The sequence below is a fragment of the Pleurodeles waltl genome, chromosome 7 (assembly GCF_031143425.1).
Source record: "Pleurodeles waltl isolate 20211129_DDA chromosome 7, aPleWal1.hap1.20221129, whole genome shotgun sequence".
NCBI classification, from domain to species: Eukaryota; Metazoa; Chordata; class Amphibia; order Caudata; family Salamandridae; genus Pleurodeles; species Pleurodeles waltl.
This window is the reverse complement of record NC_090446.1, coordinates 1,286,220,808-1,286,242,245: the sequence shown is the minus strand read 5'-3', so window position 1 is coordinate 1,286,242,245 and position 21,438 is coordinate 1,286,220,808. Positions and strand designations below refer to the sequence as shown.

At 48.8% G+C, this 21,438-nt stretch overlaps 1 protein-coding gene across 1 annotated transcript in view; it reads left to right on the top strand.

Annotated features, from left to right (window-relative positions):
* The window catches only part of LOC138247038 (extracellular calcium-sensing receptor-like), a 141,712-nt gene that overhangs the window by 80,424 nt on the left and 39,850 nt on the right, over positions 1-21,438 (top strand). The window contains exon 3 of the mRNA XM_069201787.1: positions 13,481-13,604. Coding sequence (XP_069057888.1) covers positions 13,481-13,604 — 124 coding nt within the window. The remainder of the gene's footprint in view (positions 1-13,480; positions 13,605-21,438) is intronic.

Here is a 21,438-nt window from a genome sequence, read left to right as displayed (position 1 = left end):
AAAAAAAGCTTCTTTTCTGGAACAAAAGCTACCCTTATGGCGAATTAGGTGTAATTCTATTCATCCGTTTGGGCTCTAGTCATGTTCAAAATCCCTATGGGAATTATAATAGGAAACACACTTTTTTTACCCTCCTTTTTCTCAGTCCCCGCTTGATGGATCACCCTGTAACTTTTGGGAGGTGACCTGCTTTTATAATGAGTTAGCGAGATGTCGTACATTGATGAGTAAGCAGGTGAGTGGCTTTGATAATGATTTAAAGTGGTGATATATTTCCACAATGAATTAAAGATGTGATGTGCAAGTTTGGGATCTAGAAATTGAGATATCTATCTAACGGTCTGGGTGCAATGGGGTACTTCGAATGGTCTATAAATCAAGGTCGTTCTTGCAGCCAGGCCCATAAGAGTTGGCAAGTGCATCTCTCCCTGGACTCCTGAGAGAGAGAAGGACTAGAATCCTCTGTGATGCTGATTTTGCTCACACATGTCCCTGAAGTGGGCGGTTACGTCATAACCACCAGATTAAGCTTTATAGACACATAGGTGGTCATTCTGACCCTGGCGGTCTTTGACCGCCAGGGCGGAGGACCGCGGGAGCACCGCCGACAGGCCGGCGGTGCTCCAATGGGGATTCCGACCGCGGCGGTAAAGCCGCGGTCGGACCGGCACCACTGGCGGGGTCCCGCCAGTGTACCGCGGCCCCATTGAATCCTCCGCGGCGGCGCAGCTTGCTGCACCGCCGCGGGGATTCCGACCCCCCCTACCGCCATCCAGATCCCGGCGGTCGGACCGCCGAGATCCGGATGGCGGTAGGGGGGGGTCGCGGGGCCCCTGGGGGCCCCTGCAGTGCCCATGCCACTGGCATGGGCATTGCAGGGGCCCCCGTAAGAGGGCCCCTAAATGTATTTCACTGTCTGCTGCGCAGACAGTGAAATACGCGACGGGTGCAACTGCACCCGTCGCACAGCTTCCACTCCGCCGGCTCGATTCCGAGCCGGCTTCATCGTGGAAGCCTCTTTCCCGCTGGGCTGGCTGGCGGTCTGAAGGCGACCGCCCGCCAGCCCAGCGGGAAAGTCAGAATTACCGCCGCGGTCTTTCGACCGCGGAACGGTAACCTGACGGCGGGACTTTGGCGGTCGGCCTCCGCCGCCCGCCAAGGTCAGAATGAGGGCCATAATGAGGTGGAATGTATAAGCGAGCATCATCGCTGTCTACCACTCTCAGGTGGTCCCACCTCTTGAAAGGCAACCCCTGTTCGCCTCTCAGTTGAGAGGCAAAAAAGCGAATGGGACTCAATTGAGTGGAGTGCACAGGCTGCGATGTTTTGGCTGCAAGAAAAGAAAGGAAAATCGTGAGTTTCAAATTATTTGCGGAAAACAGAGAGATATCATTGCCTACTGCTGCAAAATCTCTGGGTGAGTTAGGCACTCGCTGCTTACATGTGGTGTGTACCAAACACCCTGGCAAGCCTTCCATCACCCTGAGGTCGGTAAATTAATTGCCTATAAATTTGGTAACAATACCATTTGTTATTTTTATTGTGCAAACAGAGCAATATGGTGGTATGAAGCCATATGTGTGAAAAGGTTTATTAACTTTTGATCCATGTGAGATAGAAAACGATTTCTCTTCAAATCAGCAAGTAATGCTGTAGGAATTTGGGTTACATAGCTAAGTGTGACGAATTCATATTAATGTAAAAATTGCCACAGCTGCACAATTGCATTTTTACAATGCCCCCCACCCCCTGGCTTCTTAAGTAGTAGCCATGGACACCCCATTCTTGGCTCTACCGTGTCTCACTAAGTGACAAGTGTATGTGCTGCTGTGCTCGGCCCTTCTATTTCACCAAGGAATGAGGGCCCAGTAAGTCCAATACGTGCTTCTTTTCCCCGAGGATGGCTCCTAGCAACCTGGACCAGTACCAATACTTTTGATGCCAAGGCTGATTTGCATATGATTGGTTCTCTCCTTCCAAGACTCATTTAGCATATGGTTAGACCCTGCTATAATGACTCAGATGAGCTAAAAAAGATGGAGTGGAATGCTCCCAGACGGTTCTCCAGTGGTTTAAAGGTAATTTATTCAGGCCTTTCCAGCCATCATTTATTGCCTGACCCTGGACTTTCTTAGTCTTTGAGCAAACAGTGTGGTCTGAGTGTGGGGAGGAAGGAGGGTGTTTGGACTCAGGAGTGCAGCTGTCACCTGCGGAACTGGGGTCGGTGCAGAGGTCGCAGGGAAGAGGGCAGGGGTCATGGGCACACCCAAACCTCCTAGCATATATTTCAAGGGTATTCTCCTACCTTTAAGTGTCCGATTGAGGAGGTTCTCAAGGCAGATAAATAATCACAGACGTGTTATGCTCTGTCATACTTATATGCTACAAATTGATTTAGGCTAATCTTAGACTTGGAAAGGCAGAATTTCAGAGTGGACGCCTTGATGATGCTTTTCTATTGACCACAGAATAACTCAGCCTGTCGTTTGGATGACATGCAGCTTTTTTTTTGGCATCTAGTATGAAAGCCATATATCAAATTGCCATGTTGTCAAGCTTCTATCACATTGTATTGTGTATTGGCTCCACGGCGTGCATGCAGAATATGCCCCTCATGAAGACAAATACCTTGCATTTAGGAAGCCCAGGTACTCTAGTTTTAGCAGCAAGTGCGTGCTTCTGCCACATATATCTCCAACTATGTCCCTTCTCTTCACATTGATTGGCTCTGTTGTACACCCCTTCAGTCTCTTATCGATCAGATCTCAACCTCTGAGACTCAAACCCATCCCTGCTGCAAGTGGTTCCTCAAGCGTCCATCCTGTCACTAGCAGTGTTATCAATCAGTAGAAACCAGCCTCATTAACTCATTGACAGTTCTGTGGCTGACCCTGTGCTTTTGAGACGTTTTGCAGATCCCAAATATGATGCACATTTAAATACAAATTGCAGTGGTGAGGGCTTAAGCTGCCTGCTTTGGTGTCGATTTGGGACCTGCAGCACTTTAAAGCCCTTGATTAGGGCTGAATTAAAAGAGGAAACGTGGAAGAATCTTAATACATACACTTCTAAAAGGCCACAGAAGCATCTGGACCTTCCCATGTGTTTTGAACGGAAGCACAGAGTAGTGAGAATTAGATGTTGTTGCTTTATTCCCTACACTGAGCAATTGGTATAGCCGAATACATGACGAGGAAAACATATGAGGTCCTATTTGCTTCTCTGGCGACGAGACTTTGGGGGTCATTTTGACCCCGGTGGGCGGCGGTCGCCGCCCGCCTGGAGGGAACCGCCATATGGCCGCTCCGCGGTCGAAAGACCGCGGAGGCCATTCTGGCTTTCCCGCTGGGCTGGCGGGCGACCGCCAGAAGGCCGCCCGCCAGCCCAGCGGGAAACCCCTCCCCACGAGGAAGCCGGCTGCGAATGGAGCCGGCGGAGTGGGCATGTGCGACGGGTGCAGTTTGCACCCGTCGCGTATTTCAGTGTCTGCTAGGCAGACACTGAAATACACAGTGGGGCCCTCTTACGGGGGCCCCGCGGCACCCCCTACCGCCATCCTGTTCCTGGCGGGCGAACCGCCAGGAACAGGATGGCGGTAGGGGGTGTCAGAATCCCCCATGGCGGCGCAGCAAGCTGCGCCGCCATGGGGGATTCCAAGGGCAACGGTAAACCGGCGGGAGACCGCCGGTTTACCCGTTTACCCTTTCTGGCCGCGGCAGAACCGCCGCGGTCAGAATGCCCTTTGGAGCACCGCTGGTCTGTCGGCGGTGCTCCCGTGGCCGGTGACCCTGGCGGTCACCGGCCGCCAGGGTCTGAATCAGGCCCTTTGTGTGTATTTGTCGTAATTTCCACTTGAACACCCCTTTTGCCTGCTCCACACCCGAACACCCAAGGGAGTGGGACACAGTGGTCAGGGGGTCTTACTACCTCAAAAAAACATACCCGTGGTCCAGGTAATTATCCTCCATTTGGTCACCCTCCGTTGCAGTCTCTGTTCAAAACAACGCTTGTGTTTGTGACACCAGTGAATGGCATTTCAGGCTCCACCTGATTTATACATGCTGTAACAATAGTGCAAGGCCACACAACGTAGGGCTGCAAGGGCAGGGTATTTAACTTACAAACATCGAAAAAACCACAATGAAAGCTTAGGGTCATCAGTGTGCCATTTAAAGGGATTAACTACTTCATGCCAATGTTTTCAACAGAGCTCCACCCCTTTTTCTTGCATTTCTTTTTTTCCATTGTCCAAGGTTTCATATACGTGAAATCTCTTTATTGATGCCATAATTACAATTTCACAATTGCTTTATTAACGATCTTGCTTTCTCAAATTTGCTTGAAAATGAACTATTTTCCTACTTGTTTTCCAAAATTTTCCTGGGGGGAACTGGGGAGGGAGAACAGGGGGGGGGCACCCAGGAGGACCCACTCAAACCCTCCTGAGGATAGTCAAGCTCACTTGCTAGGCTCGCTCACCATAGGACATTCATCACAAACATATATGCCCCACTCAAATGTCACCAGCCGCCACTGTCTACAGTATAAATGTGAAGCTAACTATGTCTATCTTTTGCCTAATTGTGTATTCCATTGCATAATATGGTTTATACCTAGGAGCATGATAGAGCTATCAGGACTTCAGTGAAGCCCCAGTTTGACCATGAATCCCTAGCAGTTAAAACATAAGATGCTGAATTGCTCCAAGAAAGCTGAACACTGTCCCTCACACTTAAAACATGGGCGGTCATTATGAACATGGCGGGAAGGACCGCCGACAGCCGTGTCGGCGGTGAACAGAATCCCGCCCGTGGCCGCGAATGGAAACCCACCATATAATGATAGAAAAACCCAACCCCTCCAAAAATTCCCAGACCACCACTCCCCACCAGGACACTATCGGCGGGAATCCCGGCCCACCCCACCCCGCCTCCGCCAAGCACACCCACATCCCGCCCTCCAAATAATGATGCACAAATCACCTCGGCGGACAGTGGTGTCCGGACGACCATTGTTAGGCGGCAAGTGGGCCCAACAGCAAGAAGTGCACACATTGGCTAGGCATATCACCCACACACCTGACACTCATCCTGAACACCATAAAACACCCCCATACACACCCCACAATCCCTTGCAATGAAACCAGGACCAGAAGACGGAGAGCACCAGAGCCAGACAGCGAATGCCAGCATACAGGACACGCATATCGACTCACACAGGAGCACCCAAACCCCTTCCCCAGTCCCGACGCCATCCACCACCCTCACCATGTCCCCCCCAAAAAAATCTACGCTTCACCGAAAGGGAGCTAGGGACCATGGTGGACGAGATCCTGAAGGTGGAGCCACAAATCTTCAGCTCCAAGGTGCAGCACACACCCATTGCGTGGAAATTGGAGCTGTGGATGACAGGGTGAATGCAGTGGGACACCATCCACGGACCAGGGACGACATCTGCAAGAGATGGAACGACCTGTGGGGGAAGGTCAGGGCCATGGCATCCAGGCACCACATCGCAGTGCAGAAGACTGGGGGAGGACCGCCACCAACACCACCCGACTACACCTACTGGGAGGAGAAGGTACTCGCGATCCTGCACCCAGAGAGACTCACTGGACTCACTGGAGGAATGGACTCGGGTAAGTCATCTACAATTACCCCATATACAACACATCTGCAATGCATGCACCACCCCACCCCACCCACACCCACAAGGACCAACACCCCACCCAGGCATCAGCCACCACATCCACCACCCTGCATTACCCATAACTCACTACCAGGCCCACATCACTCCCGCTGTGCACAGCCACCCACCCCTGCACGTACCCACAATGGAATAATACCCCCACCACAATGTAAGCCCACCACTGCCACTAAATGCAATGTCCACCTCACAAAGGCACCATGGAAGGCCACTGAAAGTCACACCATCTCTAAATTGCACAGTTCTGTACACCTCAAACCCTCAGGCATATGTAACAAACATTTCTATGTCCCCCAACAAGCACCACCACCCATGCAACCCTAATGGAGGGGACAAGGAGTGCCAGAGCACTCCAGGGAGACAGAGGCTCCTCACAGGACACTGACGAAGGATCCCTGGACACTGATGAGCAGGCAGGCCCCTCACCCAGCCATGGGTGCTCACTATGCAGCAGCCCCACCCAGGAAACCACTGTCACCCCTAACACCCAGTCAAGACCAGCAGGCCAGGGGAGGCGTACCCACACCAGTGGTCCCAGGGCACAGACAGGTGGAACACAGCAACAGAGGCCACAGTCTCTCACTCCCAACATGCAGGAAGGTGAGGGCCCCAGTACAAGTGGCCCGTCAAGACCTGCGCAGGGGACACAGGCACAGGGGGCTATGGCAAGGTCGAGTGCCCCAGTGGGTCAGGGGGTAGGGCACTGGATGGATGCAGCAGCCCAGGACATCATTGCAGAGGTATTGGGGGCCTACCAACATACCCAAGACAGATTGGCACAGATTGTGCCCACCCTGGAACAAAGTCAGAGGATGCAGCTGGAACAACACCAACAGGCCATGAAGCAGTGGAAAGAACACAATGCCACAATGGCCACCATTGCTGGAGCACTGCTGCAGTTGGTCAACAAACAGTCTGACACCCACACTGGACAAGAGGCCCCCACACCAGCCCTGGACAACCAGCAACAGATGACCCAAGCAGCAGAAACAGCACAGGAAATACCCTCCCAGGAATCACAAGGGCCAACCATGCCACCCCAAGAAGCTCCACAGTAGGCGCCCAAACGTAGTCTCAGGCCAAGATATGCCACTGGAAACCCAGCTAAGAACAAGCCCCACTCCAACAATTGACACTGCTACTACTGCAAAGCAACCATCCCACCCATTCACCAACTACACTCAGCTGAGGGCAAAATGAAGTACTATACTACAAATAGGACCCACCTATGACATCCAACAGGGCTGCCCCCAAGTCGGTTTTGAGGACACCCAACCTTTACAACTTCCATGACTGTATATAGCACAGTTCACTGTATTCAACCAATAGAACACAATTCTCACCTGTAACACTGTCCCCTGTCTTCAATGTCTAACAAATTGGAGTATGGATGCAACTGGCAGACAACAACTTTATTGTCAATTTGTGCTTGGTGGTGATAATGTGTGTTTCAAATTAGGCAAGGAGGGAATGCATATATTGTCTGTCAGTACCATGCTGAAGAGGTCCATGTCTCGCCTATCATGACCAATCCCCTCTATATGACATGGCCCACTGATAGTATCAGTCACTAACCACAATTACGGCTTAAGTCCCAGACAGTTAGTGGAAGTAGAGTTGTATCAGTTGGTTCCTAGAATTGACATCTGCCCCTTCCTCATCCACACCATCACTCTCCTCACCTCTCTGAGGTAACTGATCAGGACCTATAGCACCCTCCACCTCTAAAAGGGGATAGAATGTCCCACAGCCACGTTGTGCAGCATGCAGCAGGCCACCACTATGCTACACACCTTATCGGGACCATAGGCCAGGGACCCCCCAGAGATATGTAGACACCAGAATCTAGGCTTCAGGAGACCTATAGTACACTCTATCACCCTCCTAGTACGTCCATAGGACTCATTGTATTTCCTCTCTGCATCCGTCCTGGGATTCCTCACTGGTGTCAGGAGCCAACACAAGTTTGGGTAGCCAGAATCACCTAGAAAAAGGGTCAATACAGAGTCGCCATTGTAATGTCCCTTAGTCAGACAGGCAGGTTCTCTGCAATGTGTCAGTCAGTGACAGGCAAACTTACCTATGATCCACCCTCTGTCCTCTTGTAGTTGTTCCATCTTCTGTGGCACACTACTGTTCCTCAAAACAAGTAAATCATGGACTGAACCCGGAAACATGGCATTCACATGGGAAATGTACTGGTCTGCAGTACATACCAATTGGATGTTCATGGAGTGAAAGTTCTTCCTGTTTCTGTACACCTGTTCACTGACTCTTGGGGGGATGATAGCTATGTGGGTGCCATCGATAGCACCTATGACATGGGGAATGTTTGCAAAGGCATAGAAGTCAGACTTGATGGCAGGGAGGTCAGCACATCGGATTGCAGATGTTGTACAAATGCATTCAGAAACCTTGTCAGTACCAGGCTGAACAGTGGCTGTGAGAAACCAGCAACCATGCCCACTGTCACTTGAAATGAGCCTGTGGCCAGGAAATGGAGTGCGGAGAGCACCTGCACCTCAGTTGGAATGGCATGCAGATTACGATTTCCGGGAGTCAGTGCAGGATCCAGTAATGCACATAGGTCCTGAATAGTTGCACATGTGAGTCTGTAAGTGATAATGATATGATGCTCCACCATGGTCCCCATATCCACAAGTGGTCTGTACACCGATGGTGCCCTTCCTTGCCACAAGGGTCAGTACCTATGAGGGGTTACAAAAAGGAGTGATGTGCACACATAAATTGGCTTATTTGATAAATACATGCAGTGCATTGTTCATTGTAGTGTCTGTACAATTACTGCAACCTGACAGATGTGCATGTACATCACTAGGAGGGAACAGAGTAAATCATGTGCGCTAATACACACAATGGATAGAGGCCTAGGTGCTTCATATGGCTAGTAGGCCCTGCCTTGTGAGTATTAAGAATTTTAAGATGCTTAGGTGATGGCAAAATGTGTACCCACTGTAGTTCTGCCCCTTCATTGTGGAAGTGACCTAATACCGCTAGCGGTTGACGTCACAGCGTACGGCGGTGTTGACCGCTGTTCGCACCCTCATTGGCTAACATGGATGCCAATGGGGAATCCTGGCGTATCATGATCGCCGCCAGCAGTACGGTGCATACCGCCGCAGAACGTACGCGCGATCGTCATTGTTTGATCACTTGACTCCCTGATCTCGTGCGGACAGGTACCCCACTCTGTGTACTGCTGTCGCCTGCCTCTGGCTATGGATGTTCCACGTGGTGCAGGGGAAAGGGCCCCCACCCTCACCCAGGAAGAGCTGGAGAAGCTAGTGGAAGGGGTCCTGCCCCGGTACGACAGACTCTACGGCCGGCCAGAGGTACAGGTGTGTCCGGGTTTGGGGGGCACTGTGTGAGTAATGGATGGAGTGAATTGCACATGTGTGTGCTCCTTTGAGCCAGGATGGGCCATGGTGCATGGAATGCTGCGTGCCACTGTCCTGCATGTCTGAGAGTACTGTCAGTCCTATGTTTGACAATCTGCCAGTTGTTGCCATCGTGCAGGTGCCTGCCCTCTGTGTTCCATTTCTGTGTCACCCTACTAGGTCAGCACCCACCAGAAGAGGGCACATTGGCATGCCATCGCCAAGGAGGTACGGACCCTGGGGGTCTACAACCGGCAGAGCACCCACTGTCGAAAGAGGTGGGAGGACCTGTGGCGCTGGGGGCGAAAGATCAGTGAGGCCCAGCTGGGAAAGTCCTCCCAACGTGGAAGGGGTGCCCATGGGGCACTGACCCCACCTCATGCGAAGTATCCTGGCGGTGGCGTACCCTGGCGGTGGCGTACCCTGACCTGGATGGGCGCTTGAAGGCTGCACAGCAGTCACAAGGGGGTGAGTACTCACAGACCATACTTCAGCATGGAAGGTTGAGTGTGTGTGCGATAGTGCTCATTGGTGGCAGCAGTGGGATCCTTGGTAGAAGACGAAGAGGGAGATGCAGAGGAACTCTGGTGAGCTCTTGCATTCGTTATCTGAAGAATTCCCCAAAGCAGAAAAATAGCCAGAAAAGGAGGTTTGGCTACCAAGGAAAGAGGATTGGCTACCAAGAGAGGTAAGAGCCTATCAGAAGGAGCCTCTGACGTCACCTGCTGGCATTGGACACTCAGAGAAGTCCAGTGTGCCCCCAACACCTCTGTTTCCAAGATGGCAGAGGTCTGGGACACACTGGAGGAGCTCTGGGCACCTCCCCTGGGAGGTACTGGTCAGGGGAGTGGTCACTCCCCTTTCCTTTGTCCAGTTTCGCGCCAGAGCAGGGCTGGGGGATCCCTGAACCGGTTTAGCCCCGCCCGCGATCGTGGACCAGGAATCCACTGAAAACAGGCACAGGGGGAAAGGAAAAACTCTTTCCTTTCCCCCGTGTCTGTTTTCCCCCTCAAAACCCCCCAGGAGAAGGACTTACCTAAAAGGACGTCCTCTCTCCCCTCGTGCTGGAAGCAAATGGCTTCCAGCGCGTCCTCGGCAGCTTCTGATGGCATCGGCGTGCTGTTCCCCTTCCATCCTCGACTTGGGGGTGTGCGGGGGAGGCCCATGGGGAGAGCACTTGCACTTCCCCCGTGGATCCGGTTCAGGACGAGGTGGTCTCGTCCCAGGCACAAGGGAACCGTGTGCTGGGACGAGACCACCTCGTCCAAGGCACCGTAGGGGTTAAGGAAACAAAAGCAATACACTTCAACATGCACATTAAACAGCCAAGATCATTCAATTGAGCTGTTCTATACAGTCTCTAAATTGCAACTGCCCATAGCAACTCCTACAAGCGTACACTCTTCCCAACAGCTCAACTTTCTTTGCTGATAAATCACCAGCTTACACACTGCTATTACTCATGGAAACAGTGCTGTGTTAGAAGACCTTACTAGTTTTCCTTAAGTATGTTAGTTGGTCATAGTGAAGCCACTGTTCAAGAATTTCTGTCTCGTCTCACTAGTGCCCTTCCTGAGGAAGATATTGGAGAAAGTGCTCTTCAGCCAGCTGCAAAATATGTGGAAGAAAAAGGGGTTTTAACACATTTCAGGCAGGTTTACAGTGAGGGCATAGATCAGAACAAGTGATTGTTTTGGCTCTTTAAGCTCTCTATGCTTGTAGAAGTCATAGGAGTCATGGCTCAGCAATTCTGTTAGATCTGTCAGTAACCTTGTAAATCATCATCCACAACATCCTACTTGAATTTAGTTTACAAATCTTCGCTTTTCAGAAATGGCTCTTAAATGGATCAAATCCTTTTTATAAAGTAGAACACTAAGAAAATGTTGAGCTGTGATGTCTCATAGGTAGAAATTATGTCTCCTTTATTGTTCAATATCTATATATGACTCCTTATATCTTTACTCTATTAAGAAGGGGCACAGTTCCACATGTACATGGACAACACCCAGCTCATCTCTGGACCCTCCTATACAGCACCTCCGAAAATAATAGTGTTCCATCTCTGGGCAAGAAACCAGTGAGAACTGTGGGTAGACAAATAAGATATGTTGGATTCAGGAGATGGACAGTGCTTGTAGATTTCTGTGGTAAATTGGGTCGTTGTTTTGGGGGCGAGGGGTGAAACCCTACTCAAGCAACAGTCACAACCCATGTCAGGGTGAACTACAAAAAGTCTCTAAATTAACCTGTCCTTAACTCTGGTAGCTTGGCACAAAAGTAATCAGGCTTCACTTGGAGGCAATGTGTAAAGTATTTATGCAGCATTCAAACAGTAATAAAGTTAAAGCACAACACAAGAAAAATCGCACACCGCTGTTGAAACAGAGTAGCTTTTAATACATCTTTAGACACCAAACAACAAAAATCCAATTCGTAGAACCAGATATATGCAGTTTTGAAGAAATCAAGAGCTAAGAAGCAAACAGTGCCAATCATAGTTATCTGGTTCTGGTGGGCCAGCTGCAAGTCACACAAGTTCAGGCCAACAGCAATGGAACATGGACTGGGTACAGGACTGAGTTCAGTCTGCTTGCAGAGCACCATATGGCCTGGGTGTCGAGATGCAGAGTCTTTGAGTCGAGCTGCACGGGCCAGCAACAAGGAGGCGTTGACGGGGAGCTGCGAGGCAAGGTCCTGCATCAAGATGCATCTCGCAGTGACAGAGTCGATGAAGCCCTCAATGAGAGCATGCATTGCGAGGCCCTGCGTCTTTGTCAAAGAAGCCATCAGCGGGTGCTTGTGAGGACTTGCAATGCATTTGTGTTGCTCTGGTTTGGTGTTGATGAGGGGTATTGCGCTTCATCAAGAAGCATGGAGTTGAGTCAACGTCGACAAAACCTGATATGTCCCAGTGGCTTGAACAGGGAGCCAGCCGACTGACACTAGGAGATTCCCTGGAGTCATGGGTCCACACAAACAGGCTGAATACAGCAGGGCAGCTAACAGCAGCTGAAGAGCAGGCCTCAGGCAGCAAAGCAGTACTTTTTGGGAGAGTCCACTGTTCCAGATGTGATCTGAAGGGTTGGGTCTGAGGGTCCACTATTTATCCCTTGTGCCCATTTTTAAGTGTCCTCCCCTTACAAAGGTGCCTGGATTTTCCTTCCTCCCTGCCCTGGCCCCAAATTGTCTGGTGTCACAATAGATTAGTGTGAAATCCTATGTGAGTGTGCTGAAGTAGTCCCTTTCAGGTGCTAGTGTGGTAGGTGATAGCTCTGCTCCATCATCCTGCCACAGATGCCCCATCGTGCCAACACCCGGACATTTTATAGTGATGCTGACTGGGAGGAAAATACAAAGGCCATCTGCCAGCTACACCTAGTCATGTGACACAGGAACAGGCTACAGGCACCAAATGGTTAGGACAATAACATGCCAATTTTCTAAAAGTGCCATTTTCAGAACTGTCAAATTACTTCTGACTTTATCATTAATTTAATTTTTACTATTTTCTGGACACAAAAACATGACTTACTTACCTGCTCCCAATCAAAGGCTATCACTTATTTAATGTAACCTAATGGAATCCTGTGGAAGAAGTATGCATTTCAGTATGCCATGTAAAAGTTAAGAGTACATGTCCAACTATTTAAATATACTGCACCCAGCCCAATGGCTTTTTACGGCCTACCCTAGGAGTGACTTTTATGCATTAAAAAGGAAGGTTTAAGCAGGCTGACATGGCAGTTTAAAACTGCACACACAGGCTGCAATAGCAGGCCTAAGACCTGTTTTAAGGGCTACCTACATGGGTGACACTATCAGTGCTGCATGCCCACTAGCAACATTTAATTTGCAGGCCCTGAGTACACGTAGTACCATTGTAATAGGGACTTGCAGGTACAGTAAATGTGCCAACTGGGTGCAAGCCAAGTATCATGTTTAAAGGAGAGAACACAAGCACTTTAACACTGGTTAGCAGTGATAAAATGTGCTGAGTCCTAAGGCCAACAAAAACAAATTCAGCAACAACAGCAGGGTGAAGGCAAAAGGTTTGGGGAAGACCACCCTAAGGCTGACAGGTCTAACAATGCCTTAAAGCCTATGGGTAGTGGGTTAACACCCAAGACTTTCAACGTCTTAACCAATAATTTCTCAGAAAAATATGTAGGCACCTATGTAGAACACTGAGCTACATAAAACTGGCAATCACCTGTCTTTAGGATGCATCATTTTGTCAGAGTGTTCCTAATTCATGTCAAATATTGAGCAAGGTAAGCGTATTTCTCTTTCAGTATGTAGAAAACGGTTTTAAAATCATAAAGCGTAAAGCCATCTCTTCCTGCTCTGTCTTTAATCTTTGTTCTTCCACCCAGGTGCCTCAGTCAGTTTGTAGTGAAAGCTGCCCTCTTGGATATAGGAAGATATCCGTACCAGGGAAACCTCCCTGCTGCTTTGACTGTGTTCAATGCTCTGAAGGTGAAATTGCCAACAAAACCGGTAAGTTCTAATTCAGTCATAACTGTATTTTTATTTTTACTTTTTTTATTTGGTTATGTGGCATTCAAGTGTGCAGGCCTAGACTAACCACCTATGACATAACTACTTGCTGACTTTGTAACATCATGAAATGACATAGGAGGTGTTTTCAGTTTTTGTATTTAACTACCAAGATGAGGGCTCCTTTTATGAATAGGTCAGAAAATTGCAACCCCTGGTCAAACCCCTGTTTACGCAGGGCTCAGAATTATAATGTATGCAACCTTTATCACATCCAGACATGGGGCAAATAGTTCAGAGGTGCTAATTACAGGGTATGATAATTGTGTCCACTAAATTAATTTCAGAAGGTCAATCCTTCCTGAAAGTAACATAGTAAATCACCAGTTAATTACTTTGGCATGATGATTTTGGTGTGGTAGGCCACAAAATGTGAATCTTATGCTCCGCTTCTTAGGCTACCTTGTAGCAGGTAATAAATATTACGCCCATACCAGGCTGTGCCGGATCAGGTGTGATAAGTAACCCACCCCTCCAGAGCATTCGTAATAAGGACCCAAGTATTGGACACTTCTGGGATAAGCAAGATATCAAGGCCACTCAGGAAGGGTTGAGATGGCCATGTCTAAGATAAGGAGTTGAGTCACTTGCTGGGTTTGTCCTGAATTCCTGTAAGCACAAGTATTCAGCTCTGGAACAAAACCTTTTTGCCTAAAACCTGCTTGCCTTGAATGGCAAAATCTTTTGATGGGCTCAATGGAACCCGTCAAAGTTTTGTCTGACCAGAGGAGCTTTATAGTTCCTCCAGAATATGCAGTGTAGGAATAACAGACAGGTCGGTTAGGCATATTTTTTCTCCCTTTTGCTTAACCTTCATTCCAGGTTCACAGAATACTGTTTCAGATGCTTTATCTACATGAGATGTTATAACAGAAGACCTTGGGACTCCAACTCTCCTACTTCTAGATAAAGTTAAAATAAACCCAACAGCAGACTTAGAGGCACCTGTCTTTACAATCAATTTTGGATAGTATCAGGGGCTTGAAAATGGGCGTTTGGGTAAACAGCCTTTTAGGTTCTAGAAAGGCTTCTTTTGCTTCAGTGGGCGAACAGAACCCCTTGGAAAGATTTTTTTCTGTCCAGAATGGCAGAAATATGGCAGGCCAAGGAGACACAGTCCTTCATAAATAGTTTGTAAAAATTAGCTAGATCTAGGTATCTCTTAGTTTCCTTGATGGAAGTGGGACTGGCCAATCCAGGATAGCCAAGATCCTGAGTGGATCCATTGACAGACCTCGCTCTGACAGAAGGTATTCCAAATGCTCAATTTCTCTTTTCAGGATGTCACACATTTCTGGCTTGTAAGTAGCTGATTCTTTTTAAAAAAGGAAAAAATAGCTACGATGCTCAGGAGAAAGAGAAAACCAGAATGTCGTCAAGGTGACAAATACATGCTAGTTCAGAATGTCTGAGAAGATCTGTGAGACCAAAAGGCTTGACTAAAATGGTAAAGGTGCACAAAAGGAGTTTGGAAGATCATCTTCCACTTATTCATTTAGAGCAGATATTCTCATTGGTTTTGGGTAGCACAGTATTGTGGCTCCCAGCTACTGTGACACTGTTGTCCCACATTTAGAAGGAAATGCTTGCGCTGGCACAGCCTAAGCTGACTTTGCCAACAGAATCTTTAGCATGTGGCTCATCCATCATAAGTGTGCTGCCATAATGCATTGAAAAGCCCTTCCTGTCACAGAAATGAAAAATGTACAAATGTCTCCAAAGCACTGTAATATATATCATGGTGCATCAGAGGCATTTCTTTTAAATTGTAAACAAGAATACCATAGAAAAGGATGTGTGGTCAAGATGGTTTCCACAACGGATGCTTTTTAGAGGGCTCCATGCCCAGCATATCAAAACATCCTGCCCATACCCCGCCTTGCAATAGCAGACCTTATCATAGGGGATTGTGCATGCAACTTGCACAGATCTCGCTATGGCGAGCACCTGAGTACCCGTTGGCCTGTGGTGCTAGGGGGCCTTCTCTAGATCGGCCACTCCTCCCAGGCACAGGCCATTCACTCCGCTCCTGCCTGGCATTCAAAATTGCCTCCTGCTGACTGCTGGACAAGAGCATTTACAGTGCATTGCCTTCAAGCCTTTATGAAACACGAGGTGGCCCCCATGAATAGCATAGGCCTTCCTTAAACTTCTTCACCTAGGTACCACTAACACAGTGCAACTCTGACTTTCTGCCTGCACCTACAACTTTGATCCTGGACTCTGGTGGTGGCAGGGTGTGCTTCCTGGCTCTCTGTGTGGCTGTCCTTGATGAGCGGGAGCCCAAGACACCACCTATTTTTCTGCTGCCCTGAATAGAGATTGGTGAGCGCTGTCTTTTACCTTGTCCCCTTCTAAACTCACGCACATTGAGGATGGGATAGTCTACACTGCCTGCCCTTGCCCTACTCAAGCACTAGTCATCACCCTGCATCAGAACTTTAACTCAAGCAGCAGTTTGCTGCTACTAACAGCTCCATATCTTTGCCTGTGGCTTTTTGGAGTAACACAATGCACGCATTGGCATGTTACCTGCTATCTGTGTCAGCACATGAGGATACGCACTACTCATAGGCCTTGTGGGATTGGGAGACCCCCATTCTTGCCTATTGTGCCATCCCTGTTCCACACCCTCCTAGGGTGCCTCGACTGGCCCTATCGCTGGGCGCTCGGCCTCCAGCTACAAGCCACGCATCCTCTTCCTGTGACTACGGGTGTCAACCCACAAGAGGAAGACAAACTGACCTGATTAGACCCTGGTCTCTTTGAACCCAGTTTCCCCTACAGTGGGTAGGCCACCTGCTCCAACCAGCAGACCTGGGAACGCGTACTTTTGGTGTGATTGACGGGCATTAGCCGCACTTATCACCCGTCAGATTACCTCCAGGATTGTCCGGCCTGGCTTACAATGATAGGGAAGTCTAAAACCACCATGTCACTGGGGAGGTGACGACAGCCTTCGCACCTGCTGTCAGGACCCTCCATTGTCTATAACAGCTCGAAGCAACTGTCCAAACTCACTGTACTCAGTTTGGCACGGTGCTACAGGCTATCTTGGATGCTAAAATCTCTCTGGAAGCCCGAATTGATACTGTCTGACTAAACGTGAATTGCCTAGGAGTTGATCACCGCAAATTAACTGACAGAGTGAATGATACGAAGTCCACACTATCCACAGTATGGTCGACAGTGCAAGACATACAAGAGAAGCTGAAAAATGTGGCAGAGGAGGTAGCAGAGCAAAGGCAGAGGAAGGACGGTTTAGGTGCAATATCTGTTTTCTGGGCTTCCCCGGATGCTCAGCGGGGTCTACTCCTTGAGTAATGGCTTCCAAAGACAGTCCTCAAAGATAAGGTGCTGAAATTCTTCTCTATTGAGCTATCGCATTGGACGCCAGGCAGGCCCACCACTCACAGGTGCCCCACCGCACCTTGTCATACCTTACCTCCTTAATTATCGGGTCCCAGATATGCTACTGCAATGGTTTTGTACTAACAGCCCTTGGCAATAGGAAAATGCTATTATTATGGCGCATCTTGACTTCACAATGGAGGTGCAGCATCGCTGAGGTTCTTACTCCAATGTCAAGCAATGTCTCAGTGAGTTGGAATTTAAATATGCCCTTTTGCTTTCAGTGAAATGAAGGGTGGTTGATGGCGAAATGACTCACATATTCCTCTCACCAGAAGAAGTATGGACCTGGTTCCATGCAAAGGGTCTTGTGCATGACCCACCTGAGGGCTCGAGTGATGGAGGCTGGTTATTACCCAAGCCTAGATAGCATCAACACAGATCCATCAAGGTGAAACCAACCAAGGATCAAGTGTCAGCAGAGCAGGCCCAAGCAGTATCTGAAGCTTCACTTCACAGCACAAACTCTTTTGCTTCTCTACACTCTGAGCACCTATCAGAGCCAGAGTCGGACTCGGGTGGCTCGCTGTCATCGGCAGCTTGTATTTATCGGGACTCGAAGGTCACCCCGCAATTGGCGGATGACTTGTAAACTTAATCTTCCTGCCTGTGGGGGAGGTGGCCTGGTGAGGTTTGACTACTGTTGGGTTTGACTCTCCCAGAAGGTAAGCCGCATTGATTATGAGGGCTGGATGCCATACCGTCTGATATGGGCCCACATCATGGAAAAAAGTGACATTCCCACGATCCACAGAGTGACTCTAGAATGAACATGTTTTACCCGTTCTATTTTGTCTCTGCTTCCGGATTATTATTATGGGGCATTTGGCCAGGGACTTGTATACCGTCTGACCTGGGGGGGCATGTTTTCTCTGTTATGTTTTGTTACTTTACATTTGTTTTTATGACTGTACATGCATACAGAGGTCCATGGGGAGCGTTGTGGGGAAGAGGGCAGCAAGGGTTTTTATCATTGATCTATTGTGCACACCCGTCATGTCTGAATTATTCAAAACCATTCATCAGTAGGTACATCTCTGGTTACATTTCACCATGAGTACACGCACTGAAATCTTATCCCACTCTGTAATGTGGTTTTGTGGAACATATGAGGTATGGCAACCCTATCTAAGTATTATCATGTTAATGCCTACCTCAAGCGCCAAAGTGCACAAATATAGCCATTTTACAAGAGATTCCACAACAGTGGTGGAACTTCAGAAGGTCCATACTAAATGGATGGGACAGGTGTATAGCATGTCATCGTCCGTGAACGCAAGGGGCATGTTCTTCTGGATTGCAGCAGGGATCTTATATGTTCTGGAGCCTCATAGCGCAGATGCCAGAGGGAGATGTGATCTTCGAGAGTCAACTGGATGGGGTGAAGCTAACATTTGTACGGATAAACACACCCAACACTAACCAAATACACTTTGTTGATACTCTTATAACTGTACTCTTCTATAGCCCTGCAGTGCAGAGACTTTGGGTGGGGACTTTAACTGTGAACCTGATGCTGTATTGGCTTGATCTACAGCGTCACCAAGGGGCGCAGAAAGGCCTTCGATAACGCAATGCTTTCGGCCTGCATGATGTGTGGTACCTGGGTCACCTGACAGACAGTGAATACTCCTTTTATTCCCTGGTCCACGATCTCCATGCCAGACTCAACTAGATCCTCTGTACTGATTTACTGGGACCAATGATCACTAGGTTGGAATTCCTGGCCTGCACACTCTCGGACCACTGCCCACTGCAGGTAAGCTTGCAATGGGGCAGGCCACACATGCGTATCCTTACCTGGCGCCTACAAACGAAGCATTGCTAGATGCCCCTTTCACAGAGGATCTCCTGCCTGTATAACTCAATACTTTGAAATGAACAAGGGGTCTACTTCACTCCGAGCCACAGAATGGTATGTGCTCAAAAGGTGGTGGTGTGGAGTCACTGATTGACTGGTACATAGGGGTCCGGTGCACACTACACGATGACTTGCAAAGGTGGAAGCGGAACTTGGAAAGGAAGGTGGCCACATGGGTTGCTGGGATTGAACGTTTCTGACTCTTGCATACATGATACAGAGAGGCAGAGATGAGACTGAGTAGACATGATTACAAATATTGGCTTGTAAGGCAGCAAGCAGATGGTGGTAGATTGTTATTATAGCTACTCAAGGAAACTCACCAACACCCCAACTGGTGGATCCGACAATATGATGGTTCATTAGCCACGACACAGGCGGATATCGTTGATGCATTCCATGACTACTACCTAACGCTATACAGTAAAGTCATTCCCCCCAATCCTGACTTTCCCTGCTTGACGTCACTCCAAAACCACTTCAAATGGCAGAAATCAAGATGGCTATTGCCCAAATAGCCAGGAACAAGATCCAAGGCACAGATGGATTGTCCATTGAGTACTATGCCATGTTCTTTGCTCACTTTGCTCAGCCCCTTCTAGAGGTGCTCAATGAGGCAAATTCTTGTGGCCGGCTGCGAAACTTGCAATGTGAAGCATTAATAGTTGTTCTTCCCAAAACGGCACGAGATCCCTTGGACGAACGATCATAGCGCCCACTATCCCTCTTAAATCTTGACTGCGAGGTTTGTGGTAAAGTGCTCGCCAATAAGTGCAATCAGGTTTTATACCAGGTCACAGCAACTTTCTTAATGTCTGCCGTCTCCTGTGGATTATTCATTATACACCCCAAAGGAAATAAAGCCGGATTGCATTATCTCTTGACATCGAGAAGGCCTTTGACACCCTGTGCTTGGATTTACACATGTGCTTTGGTGAGGGGTTATGTGGTGGGTATGCACTTTGTACTCACATCCAATGGCCAGAGTGTGGATGAGGCAACTGATTTTGGACAGTTTTCTGATCAAGCGAGGCACGAGGCAAAGCTGCCCACTGTCTCTGTTGCTATTTGCAGTTGTGATAATGTGGGGAGAGTGGTCAGATCGATAAGCATCTCCCTACGCCTTCTGGTGCTCACTTCCTTTATCCATGATGGACAGTGTGGCGATTGCCAAAATGTTGGTCCTCCCCCATTTACTGTTCTGTTTTCACATCATTATTGATAGTACTTCCAAAGAGTTTCTTTTGGGAGTTAAATGGCCTTATCTTACTCTTAATATGGGGTGCAGGACACCAACAGGTGGCACAATCTATTGCACAATGCCTGCTGTTTGAGAGGGGAATGGACACCCCTACTTTCAAACTTTGCTATTGGGCAGCCCAGCTGCAATGGCCTCTGCGTTGACTGGAAGCTCACTCCACTGCTGAATGTACCACTGTCCAAACAAGGCTTGGCACAGTGAGCATCTATACCTGGCTATCAGGCCACACTTGCCTACCCTGAAGGTGCTTGAGCTAGACAACAGCGGCGAGGACTTGCTCGTGGCCGTTCGTACACTGTCAGGCAACCACTTTGCTTTACTCGCCCTCAATCTCACTGAATCATCTGCTGGGCATACGAGGACTTGCAACATGACCTGGTGTCATGGAGGAATGCAGGGATTGACTTGCTGGGCAATTATTTTCAAGATGGCAGTCTGAGGTCGTTTGCAGCCATAAGGGATACATATAACAAGATGGCAGGGCACTTCCAAACATATCAAGCCATCAAACATGTAGCGAGAGCCACGTGGGGGCCTTGGGAGGCGAAGCTGCCCCACTTGTCCATCCTCCACGTACTCCTCACATTCGGTAGCGCACGCCATGCCATCTTAATGGTATATGGGGCCCTGCTCGACTGATGTAAGCAAATCACTGCTTTAATTAAGCACTTCCCCCCCATTTGACACAGCCAGGACAGGAGCAGTCCAAAGCGTAAAAGTAGTCTCTCTGAACCTCCGATTCCATTTCAGGCAATTTAATCATATGCACCAAGCATATTGCAGTTGCCCCTAATTATGAAGCTATACCTCTCAGGGGTCAGTCCAAACTTACTGACTAGGATAGCCTTCATTGCAGGGTAGCATGTCTGGTCCTCTACCTCCAGGGTAAGGAGTGTGTTCCTCCTCACTGTGGGGATATACCTCTGTAGACTACCACCCCACAATTCCTCTCAGACCTTGTGCACTCTCAGAGCCACTTCACAGGCTGTGAACTATTTGTCTATGTCATCACCCATCACATAACTGGACACCACATCTTTGGGGATCCTGACTCAGGACTCACCAGTGAAAACTGCAGGTATACTTCCATCATTGCTGTTGTTGCTAGACCCCACTGGGAGTGCTCTAATTTCCAATTCTCTGAGACTTAGTTAATTTGCCATCTTACTTTCCACCATGGCCAGCTTCTCCTGCTCAATAACCTGCTCCTTTTTTAGCTTAGCAAGGGCAAAGGTCTGTTC